The sequence below is a fragment of the Taudactylus pleione genome, unplaced genomic scaffold, assembly GCF_031769625.1.
Source record: "Taudactylus pleione unplaced genomic scaffold, aTauple2 ptg000350l, whole genome shotgun sequence".
Taxonomy (NCBI): domain Eukaryota; kingdom Metazoa; phylum Chordata; class Amphibia; order Anura; family Myobatrachidae; genus Taudactylus; species Taudactylus pleione.
Genome location: NW_028284751.1, coordinates 264064 through 276118, shown reverse-complemented (window position 1 = coordinate 276118; position 12055 = coordinate 264064). Strand labels below are relative to the sequence as shown.

At 46.1% G+C, this 12055-nt stretch overlaps 1 protein-coding gene across 1 annotated transcript in view; it reads right to left on the bottom strand.

Annotated features, from left to right (window-relative positions):
- Nucleotides 1-12055, bottom strand: part of ABHD12B (abhydrolase domain containing 12B) — a 42656-nt gene that overhangs the window by 6230 nt on the left and 24371 nt on the right. The window contains exons 3-8 of the mRNA XM_088444133.1: nucleotides 7798-7900; nucleotides 5304-5423; nucleotides 3211-3241; nucleotides 2889-2934; nucleotides 2678-2807; nucleotides 1204-1241 (exon numbers count right to left, since the gene is read on the bottom strand). Of these exons, the coding sequence (XP_088300259.1) occupies nucleotides 1204-1241; nucleotides 2678-2807; nucleotides 2889-2934; nucleotides 3211-3241; nucleotides 5304-5423; nucleotides 7798-7900 (468 nt within the window). The remainder of the gene's footprint in view (nucleotides 1-1203; nucleotides 1242-2677; nucleotides 2808-2888; nucleotides 2935-3210; nucleotides 3242-5303; nucleotides 5424-7797; nucleotides 7901-12055) is intronic.

Below are 12055 nucleotides of genomic sequence, written 5' to 3'. Positions count from 1 at the left end.
GGTGCAGGGTGTGCGGTGCGGGGCCCCCTGGACCCGGGGGCACGTGTGCCAAGCACACACTGCACCCATAATAGATACGCCACTGTAGAGGAGACTCAAAAGGAACTATCTGCAACCCAGGCTGCATCCTTGTACGCAGATGCTTGGATTAGCGAAGCGCAGGTGGTGGTTGGGGGGGTTTCAATACATCTCCCGGCGTCTCCCAGATTTGCATACAGTATATTCGCAAAGCAGCTGGGTACGGGATCGCAAATCAGTCCCATAGCACTCAGGTGCGCAGTGGAAATGATGACACCTATGAAACCGATCGTATGGATATGGCGCAGCCTGACCGGAGAGATGTCAACTCGTAAACAGGAGTGCGGAGGGGGGGGGGGTGTAATAATTAGTACAAATGTCTCTCTTTGCAGCACGTGGCGCCGCTAAGTATGTTTCTTCTTTTCTGTTTTCGGAGGGTGAAAGGCAACGTCTCCCGAATTTGGCCAAGCCCCCTCCCCATTACCCAGGCTCGTTGATGTCTCAACGGCCCTGCATCATACATTCCTACCCTCCCAGAAGTCGCAGGAGGCTCCTGATTTTTCCGGTAACCCCCCCGGTAGAGTAGGCACTTCTTCCTAGTGAAGTGGGCAGGATGGGGAGAAATTTCTTGCAGATCGCCGTGGCCGCAAGTAGGGGATGTGGCCTAATGACGCAATTCTAAGAGATTGCGTCATTTGGTGCCGCCCCTTATTTAAACATGCGGCGTTTGAGGCAAATTACCCATCCGGCCCCGGCCCCAAAACCTCCCATCTGCTTCTCCCGGGGAGGAAAGGGTGAATGTCGGCGAGAATGACCTGCATGTAATGTGGGAGCAATTCCGGACAATTTTCATTCAACTCAACTAGTCACAATTCCTATTATTATTATTATCATTTATTTATATGGCGCCACAAGTGTTCCGCAGCGCCTTACACAGTACATAAACAAATAGGTGACCAGTGACTTACAGAACAATACAATACAGGACAAGGAACGTGGATAATATATATTGCTACAATAGTGACCATAACACCCCGATAAGCAACAGAGCAAAGCAACCAAGTGTTAGTGGGGGGTAAGAAGTAGATGAAAGTACAGAAGGAGAAACACAAGAGGGTAGAGGGCCCTGCTCGTAAGAGCTTACATTCAGTTTGTATTTTCTATATATAATATTGATTAACGCACCTTTTTCTTGTAACTTCCTGGCTGCATTGGTGGCTATGCTGTAAGTATATAGAAAAACGTGTATATATATATATAGTTATCCTCCTCCACAACCCTGCTGAGAACATAAACAAACTATCGATCGATGGATGATAGATAGATAGATAGACCATCGGTCGTGATGGTTACTCAAATGCAGGTGTCTGACACCAGGAACGGCACCCAATTTTTGGTAGGCTCCCGGCCAAATCGACAGGGTAGGCAAGTATGCTCCAAGGTTTGATACATCTCCCCTTGGTTCTGTAATCTCGGTATCTGTTACGTAACCAATTGTACAAAATCTCAGAAATGTATAAACCAATGTCATTTTGTTATTAACCCCATTCCATAAAAATGAGAGGCATAGTTGTCAGATATACACAGTCCGTGTACGCCGGAATATAGGGGGAGATTTTTTTTTAAGGCTTGGAGAGAGATAAAATGGAGAGAGATAAAGTACCAACCATTCAGCTCCTGTAATTTTTCAAACACAGCCTGTAACATGACAGTTAGGAATTGATTGGTTGGTGCTTTATCTCTAACCACTTTCACTCTCCAAGCTTTGATAAATCTCCCCCATAGTCTGTCTGGCTGGTGTGTAACTACAATATAAAATGGAGAGAAGAACATGTGACTCTATGGGGGAGATGTATCAAATCTTCTAGAGAGATAAAGTGTACAGGTTGCCCATAGCTTCCAAACAGATTCTATGGGGTATATTTACTAAAGCATACCTCCCAACATGACCCTCTCCAGGAGGGATACAATGCTCTGGTCCTGGACTTCCCTGGTAAGAGGTGGGGCTGCAGCGCAGTTCAAAATTCAAATAGGGGAGTCACACCAACTGTCATTTCATACGCTGCCAACATCACTGGCTGGGACTCACTGGCCGTTGGTGTGACTCCCCTATTTGAATTTTGGACTGTGCTGCAGCCCCACCACTGGAGCCTCCACCAATCATAAATTACCAGGGAAGTCCAGGACCAGAGCATTGTGTCCCCCCTGGAGAGGGTCATGTTGGGAGGTATGCTAAAGTGAGATTTTTTAGAAGTGGAGATGTTGCCCATAGCAACCAATCAGATTCTACTTAACATTTATCTAGCACCTTCTAGAAGATAATAGCTAGAATCTGATTGGTTGCTATGGGCAACATCTCCACTTCTAAAAACTCTCACTTTAGTAAATATACCCCCTAGGCTAGCTATCACTTATCTAGCACAGTCTATAAAATGTTGTTCGCTAATTGGTTGCTATGGGCAACTTCTCCACTTTATCTTTCTTGAAGGTTTGATATATCTCCCCCTGTATACTGAATTCTCAGAGCCGTTTCCCCAATAATACAGCTTTGTTTTCGCGTCTCTGTGGTTTTGTATTATGCGTCTGATATTCGGGCAGATCAAGGAAGGGGCTGTTTTGTCTCCGCATGCTGAGAGGTAATGCTATAGAGAGGACTTACCCCGTACCCAGGGAATGCCCCCACAGACAGACCGGATTTCCATGGCTACGAGCCTTCACCCACTCGTACAAGTACACAGAATCCTGGGTCACCCCCTCCTCGCTTGGATCACCGGTGGAGTCAGCAAAACCTTAAAAATGTTAATTTGCAGAATATTGAACTCATGGGGAGAGCATCACAGAGACACAAAGTGGGGCTTTATGTCACCAACCTCTGTAATCCAGCGACAGCACATGGAAGCCGGCTCTGCTAAGTACCTGTAATGGAGATGAAAATAAGTCCATATATGTCTCTGCTAAACCAAAGATGTAGACATGTAAGAAAAAGCAGAGAGTATGTATGTATTATATATATATATATTTATATATATATATATATATATATACACACACACAAATGAATAGAGATCACACGTGCTCAGATTTATCCAAGTAAGCATATGGGTTATAACAGGCACCATGTCAGCCATCTTTGTTTTTCGCATTATATTGACACAAGTATTTCAAAGACCAATCACAATTGGCGGCAGTCACCTTCATTAGTTGCACTCTGTGATCCACAGCCCTGGAAGATGAAGTTTGACAATAATGTGAGATCTTCATTGCAATGAAAATTATAATTTACTGCAATACAGAGGATCCTGTAACGCAGGTGCAATATATCTACATGTGAAGGATGATCCCGGTCCTGGGTGATATAACACACAGAAAGGGTCACATCACTTCTATTCTAGTGGATAAGAGCATTATCTCTCCCTCTGCACTCATGGGGCACGGGCGGTGCGTAGGCTGCACCCCCAGGAAACAGGCTGCTAGAGGAAGATGGGGTCCTGCCTCTCCCTGTCTATATCCCGTTACTCCTGAAAAACATATTTCTTTTACCAGTGCCTGTAATAGGATGGGGGGCACAAAACTTGGCTTATATTTATTATTAACTACAATTCTTTGGCATCTCAGAGCATAGACCTAGGGACAGTCACAGCTGTACCCTAGACCATGGCACCTTGGTCAGGTGGACCCACAGGCACCCCCAGGCGAGGAAGGGAATATTCATGGTTGCAGCCCAATTAGCTGCATGGACTCCCATTCCTATTTAACACAATGATTCTAGGAGAGAAGGCGCCAAGGACCCTATTACTTCAGTTCTGTTGAACAAATCGTTTTGGACGAGTCAATGGTTCAAACTGAGCTAGGCACGAGACAAAAGACCATGGGCATGCTACATTGGAATATGACCAGTCACTTCCATTGCCCGAATGCATGGACCCCCTTATGAGGGTGATTCTTTTGGTCTTGGCCAGCCATAACCACTCTAAAAGGTATCTGCACTCGACAAGCACAAATAGGCAAAGTCACAGTGCAAAATGCCCTGTGTTAGTTCTGGGTACCTGGATTCACTATTAAATTTCCCCCCAGTCTGAAGAGAACCAGACGTTTCCAATGGCCAGTGGAAGAAGTTCGGTGAAGGGAGGTGCTTTGGATAAAGGGTGGGCATTCCTAGGTAACTACAATTAATGAATGAAGTTACTCTACTGTTACAAAAATCAGCTGGACATCTTCACTCTGTCTCTAGATGGATCTGAATGACAATAAGCTGGGGGGTCTATTTGGCAGTCGCCTTGCTGAATCCTCATTATCTACTCTTCCCTGGCGCTGTGTCACAAGGCTTCGGTGGATGTTGATAGCATATTACAAGACTGTCCTGTGGAGACTCCCCTTGGCAGGACTGTATGTAAGAACTGATCCGAGTTTATTTAGCATTGTAATTTTAATACAATTGTAACTGTACCGTTACTAGATTTTTAATATTAAATATTTTGTTATGCTTTTTCAACGGTGGTTTATGACTATTCTTTTTTAGTCACATTTAAATTAATTTTATACACATTTATCCATTAACACTAGCAATGTTTTGCATGATTTGTGAACTGTCTTCTGGTTATCTCTGGAAATAACAGATTTTTTACTATATTTTTTGGGGACTGATTCCTCCAACACAGTTTATTATTTATTAAGAAGGTGGAGCCTGCCGACCATCTTTGCCTCCTTTATACATTGAATAGTCAGCAGTGTGTCCTGCCTCAGTGATGTCATTAGTTCATCATCATGTATGTTGCCACAGATTCCGTTGACATAAATAACATACATGGAAACAGTAAGAAGTAGCTCCCAGTGAATTGATAGGTGGCATTTTTATGCGTATTATTGGCTGACTAGTTAGCACCACATCAAAATAACGGGACATTGTCGATCCCGCGAAAAGTGCAATTTGAGCGCTCAAACAGGTCACTTTTCGGTCATTCTGCTCACCAGCTCGAGGGGCTGGGAGTAGAAATGTCAGTGCCGGCGGCTGTGTGCGCCCAAACGGAGTAACAATTCAACTGCCCTGTCCCTGTCGGGGGCCATCTAGTGGCCGTCGGTGTGCATCACAATTGAATTTCCGCCATAGAGGTGAGGAGCAGCGCTAGCCCTTTACATATATAGATTGACTGCCCCCACTGTAAGTTTGGATGACGAGTGCAGGTCACAAATCTTAGTCCAGTTTGCACAGATTTTGTCTCTGCGTATGAAATACATGAGATAAAATGAGACCGGATTCCAGTTATGATGGAGGAGTCTGTAATCACCTGGTTCCCCCATTACCATGGAGATAGATTATAATTGGATTGTCATCTGAGAGGGTCTTTTCAAACCATCGTTCGTCCTTCCCCTTCGCCTCTTCCCCCCTGCTGGCAGGCACCGTATGCCTAAAAGGACCACAAGTGTATGATTAATAAACGCCTCTGCCTGTTCATCATGCCAAGCCCCCCCCCCTCCTCAATAAGACGCATCATTAGGGACGCTGTCTGCAAAATCAGTTCAGTGCATAGAAATTTTAAAAATGACCTAACCCTATTTATAATGTATAATAATATAATATTATAATTATATAATAATATAATACAAGTATTGGTTTCCACAATAAACCAAAACAAAAAGCAGCTCGGCTACGTGACATCCAGGTGATATCAGGCGATTGCTATTCATGTGTTAAAATGTGCCTACAAAAGAACATATTTTATTATATACTCACACCAGAGCCATAACACGGGCTCCGAGCGCCCTGTGCCAACCCCGGCCCCTTTGCGCGTGATGTCATGACATCGCACATAAGGGGGCAGGCCTGACAGCACCCGGAACTAGTGTAGTGCCTGGAGAGTGTTCAAGACACTCTGTTCCGGACTATAGATAGACAGACTTTTGTTTGTGTCTAACTTTTTCCCCTGTCTAACTATTGGCTGTCTAACATCTGGTGTCTATCTAGACCAGGGGTCTTCAAACTTGGCCCTCCAGATGCTGTGGAACTACACATCCCAGCATGCACTGCACATAGTTTTAGCATGCTGTTATATCAAAAAGGTGGCAGTGCATGCTGGGATGTGTAGTTCCACAGCAGCTGGAGGGCCAAGTTTGAAGACCCCTGATTTAGACATTGTCTAACTAATTACTGTCTATCTCTTACACCACACCCCAAGTCAATCCGGGCAGCTGTAACTATAGCATCCAAAGGACGCTGCAGGCAGCATAGCCGCAGCCAGAAGCAGGGGCCTTGGGGTGGTGAAGGTGCTGCCCAAAGAGCCGTGCCCTCTGTGTTTCCACACCAGTCGCTCACCCCTAGTTACGGGCCTGACTCACACAGGCATATAGAAATGCCAGACGTGGCAGTGTAATATTCTGCCGCTAGTGATCAGCGGCGGAATCAGCAGTGGTAGGAATCGCAGCAGTGGTAGGGATCGCAGCGGTGGTAGGGATCGAGAGGGCAGCTGCTTTTCTGAGTAATGCAGAATTGCAAAGAAGAAAAAAGGAAGAAAGAATACTCTCTTTTGTGGTGCACTCAACCTCCTAAAGTAATACTGTAAAATATAACTTTTATTCTTAAATCAATAAAATAATGATATCCAGGAAATAGATATCAGTATACATACAACAAAACGGACGAACAAACCATAACATAGAGTACGGGTCACAATAGGCCCAGAAATGGGTGCCTGAAAGAAGAAAAATAGGTAAGGACAACTATGTGTCCATATTCAATTACCCAGAATAGTGGGTCAGACACACGAATAAAGACACTATGGTCAAATAAAGTGGCGAAAATATATACTGGAGGGATAGTTTCACAAAGACACGGGTTTCTCCGGGAGGCTTTCTCAGTGGGTGGCCTGCAGAGGGTGACGTGAGTTCCGGTTATAAACCGGCATCGGCCAATAGAAATCTGACTTTGGTAATAGGCAAGTATTTGAGGAAAAATTCAATTGGCTCTTATATATGCCTATCACTTTATAACTCCCTCATTGGCCTGACCTAGAAGTCCTCTCATAGGGCATACTTACTTGCCTATTACCAAAGTCAGATTTCTATTGGCTGATACAGAGACTCCATTTGGATTGGATCCAGTTATAATATTTACTTTGGAAAATACCTACTACATCCAACTTTAAAAGTAGTCCAACCAGTGCTTAGGATATCCCCTCTTTCCCCTTTTTGTCCCCTTACACACTTTAATACAGAATTGCTCCAGTAATATTCGCAGCAAGATGGATGCGTCATTGTCCTGAGGCTTTACAGGAATATTGAGGAATATGCCCCTTAGGGCGGGATGTACTAAGCATCGCATCTGTGATGTGGTACACCACGCCTCTTATTGGGTTAATTGCCCCGGTATGTACTTAGAAATGCGATTAAGATCGCAAAGGGAAGCTCTCCCGATAAGACCTGTCCTTTGCGATAGCCTCGGATAGAGCGACTTCCGAGTTTAACACCCAGAAGTCCCTCTGGTGTCCTTTTGCGTATGCGCAGAAGGACGCGAGCCTCGCGGGTGGGGGAGCCAGGAGGGATCCGATTGGGTAAAGCCATCTGAAGATAGCGTTACCCATCGGGAGGAAGTGATGCATTCCGGTGCTTAGTACATATGGGGAATGCAGACAAACCCTGGATAGCTGCATTTTCAGGGGTTTTGCTGCATTTTATAGTTTAGTGCATCCCGCCCTCTGAATCTAACCCTACAGTTCCAATATGCAGGTAACTTTAGTACATGATGTATTCATTATATTTACTGCAATTCCAGACAGCCCCACTCACCAGACTCCCACATTTATCCCGTCTTCGGGTGTGAGGTAGAAGTTTGTGGTGTGATTCAGCAGCTCTCCTGGATTTTTCAAGTCCACTGAAAGAGGAATTCTTACTACAAAGAGCATAAAAATTGAAAGACTGAGAAATAATTGCGAGGGAAGAGAACCAATAATGACACAGATAGGCCTAACACGGAGATGGATACCCATACATAGCAGCGTTATTGTGCCAGGTGACACAGTGCAACTTTTATTCCAATGCATGAAAATCCTGGCAACAGGCAGCCAAATGGTGCCTCATCTTCCTCCTACACTACAGAAACACTAATACTCAGGGGTTAGACATACTGAGGCCTACTCTCCCGGAATGGTGCCTCATCTTCCTCCTGCACTACAGAAACACCAATGCTCAGGGGTTAGACATACTTAGGCCTACTCTCCCGGAATGGTGCCTCATCTTCCTCCTACACTACAGAAACACTAATGCTCAGGGGTTAGACATACTGAGGTCTACTCTCCCGGAATGGTGCCTCATCTTCCTCCTACACTACAGAAACACTAATTCTCAGGGGTTAGACATACTTAGGCCTACTCTCCCGGAATGGTGCCTCATCTTCCTACACTGGAGAAACACTAATGCTCAGGGGTTAGACATACTTAGGCCTACTCTCCCGGAATGGTGCCACATCTTCCTCCTACACTGCAGAAATACTAATGCTCAGGGGTTAGACATACTTAGGCCTAGTCTCCCGGAATGGTGCCTCATCTTCCTACACTGCAGAAACACCAATGCTCAGGGGTTAGACATACTTAGGCCTACTCTCCCGGAATGGTGCCTCATCTTCCTCCTACACTACAGAAACACCAATGCTCAGGGGTTAGACATACTGAGGCCTACTCTCCCGGAATGGTGCCTCATCTTCCTACACTACAGAAACACCAATGCTCAGGGGTTAGACATACTGAGGCCTACTCTCCCGGAATTATGCCTCATCTTCCTCCTACACTACAGAAACACTAATGCTCAGGGGTTAGACATACTTAGGCCTACTCTCCCGGAATGGTGCCTCATCTTCCTACACTGGAGAAACACTAATGCTCAGGGGTTAGACATACTTAGGCTACTCTCCCGGAATGGTGCCTCATCTTCCTACACTGGAGAAACACTATTGCTCAGGGGTTAGACATACTGAGGCCTACTCTCCCGGAATGGTGCCTCATCTTCCTACACTGCAGAAACACCAATGCTCAGGGGTTAGACATACTGAGGCCTACTCTCCCGGAATGGTGCCTCATCTTCTTCCTACACTGCAGAAACACTAATGCTCAGGGGATAGACATATTTAGGCCTACTCTCCCGGAATTGTGCCTCATCTTCCTCCTACACTGCAGAAACACTAATGCTCAGGAGTTAGACATACTTAGGCCTACTCTCCCGGAATGGTGCCTCATCTTCTTCTTACACTGCAGAAACACCAATGCTCAGGGGTTAGACATACTTATGCCTACTCTCCCGGAATTGTGCCTCATCTTCCTCCTACACTGCAGAAACACCAATGCTCAGGGGTTAGACATACTGAGGCCCACTCTCCCGGAATGGTGCCTCATCTTCCTCCTACACTGCAGAAACACTAATGCTCAGGGGTTAGACAAACTTAGGCCTACTCTCCCGGAATTGTGCCTCATCTTCCTCCTACACTGCAGAAACACCAATGCTCAGGGGTTAGACATACTGAGGCCCACTCTCCCGGAATGGTGCCTCATCTTCCTCCTACACTGCAGAAATACTAATGCTCAGGGGTTAGACATACTTAGGCCTAGTCTCCCGGAATGGTGCCTCATCTTCCTACACTGCAGAAACACCAATGCTCAGGGGTTAGACATACTTAGGCCTACTCTCCCGGAATGGTGCCTCATCTTCCTCCTACACTACAGAAACACTAATACTCAGGGGTTAGACATACTGAGGCGTACTCTCCCGGAATGGTGCCTCATCTTCCTCCTACACTACAGAAACACTAATTCTCAGGGGTTAGACATACTTAGACCTACTCTCCCGGAATGGTGCCTCATCTTCCTACACTGGAGAAACACTAATGCTCAGGGGTTAGACATACTTAGGCCTACCCTCCCGGATTGGTGCCTCATCTTCCTCCTACACTACAGAAACACCAATGCTCAGGGGTTATACATACTTAGGCTACTCTCCCGGAATGGTGCCTCATCTTCCTCCTTCACTACAGAAACACTAATGCTCAGGGGTTAGACATACTTAGGCCTACTCTCCCGGAATGGTGCCTCATCTTCCTCCTACACTACAGAAACACTAATTCTCAGGGGTTAGACATACTTAGGCCTACTCTCTCGGAATGGTGCCTCATCTTCCTACACTAGAGAAACACTAATGCTCAGGGGTTAGACATACTTAGGCCTACTCTCCCGGAATGGTGCCTCATCTTCCTCCTACACTACAGAAACACCAATGCTCAGGAGTTAGACATACTGAGGCCTACTCTCCCGGAATGGTGCCTCATCTTCCTCCTACACTACAGAAACACTAATGCTCAGGGGTTAGACATACTTAGGCCTACTCTCCCGGAATGGTGCCTCATCTTCCTACACTGGAGAAACACTAATGCTCAGGAGTTAGACATACTGAGGCTACTCTCCCGGAATGGTGCCTCATCTTCCTACACTGGAGAAACACTATTGCTCAGGGGTTAGACATACTGAGGCCTACTCTCCCGGAATGGTGCCTCATCTTCCTACACTGCAGAAACACCAATGCTCAGGGGTTAGACATACTGAGGCCTACTCTTCCGGAATGGTGCCTTATCTTCTTCCTACATTGCAGAAACACTAATGCTCAGGGGTTAGACATATTTAGGCCTACTCTCCCGGAATTGTGCCTCATCTTCCTCCTACACTGCAGAAACACTAATGCTCAGGAGTTAGACATACTTAGGCCTACTCTCCCGGAATGGTGCCTCATCTTCTTCTTACACTGCAGAAACACCAATGCTCAGGGGTTAGACATACTTAGGCCTACTCTCCCGGAATTGTGCCTCATCTTCCTCCTACACTGCAGAAACACCAATGCTCAGGGGTTAGACATACTGAGGCCCACTCTCCCGGAATGGTGCCTCATCTTCCTCCTACACTGCAGAAACACTAATGCTCAGGGGTTAGACATACTGAGGCCTACTCTCCCGGAATGGTGCCTCATCTTCTTCCTACACTGCAGAAACACCAATGCACAGAGGTTAGACATACTGAGGCCTACTCTCCCGGAATTGTGCCTCATTTTCCTCCTACATTGCAGAAACACTAATGCTCAGGAGTTAGACATACTTAGGCTACTCTCCCGGAATGGTGCCTCATTTTCTTCCTACACTGCAGAAACACTAATGCTCAGGGGTTAGACATACTGTGGCGTACTCTCCCGGAATGGTGCCTCATCTTCTTCCTACAGTGCAGAAACACTAATGCTCAGGGGTTAGACATACTTCGGCCTACTCTCCCGGAATGTTGCCTCATCTTCCTCCTACACTGGAGAAACACTAATGCTCAGGAGTTAGACATACTTAGGCTACTCTCCCGGAATGGTGACTCATCTTCCTACACTGCAGAAACACTAATGCTCAGGGGTTAGACATACTTAGGCCTACTCTCCCAGAATTGTGCCTCATCTTCCTCCTACACTGCAGAAACACTAATGCTCAGGATTTAGACATACTTAGGCTACTCTCCTGGAATGGTGACTCATCTTCCTACACTGCAGAAACACTAAAGCTCAGGGGTTAGACATACTTAGGCCTACTCTCCCGGAATTGTGCCTCAACTTCCTCCTACACTGCAGAAACACTAATGCTCAGGAGTTAGACATACTTAGGCCTACACTCCCGGAATTGTGCCACATCTTCCTCCTACACTGCAGAAATACTAATGCTCTGGGGTTAGACATACTTAGGCCTACTCTCCCGGAATGGTGCCTCATCTTCTTCATACACTGCAGAAACACTATGCTCAGGAGTTAGACATACTGAGGCCTAGTCTCCCGGAATGGTGCCTTATCTTCCTACACTGCAGAAATACTAATGCTCAGGGGTTAGACATACTTAGGCCTACTCTCCGGAAATTGTGCCACATCTTCCTCCTACACCGCAGAAACACTAATGCTCAGGGGTTAGACATACTTAGGCATACTCTCCCGGAATGGTACCTCATCTTCCTCCTACACTGCAGAAACACCAATGCTCAGGGGTTAG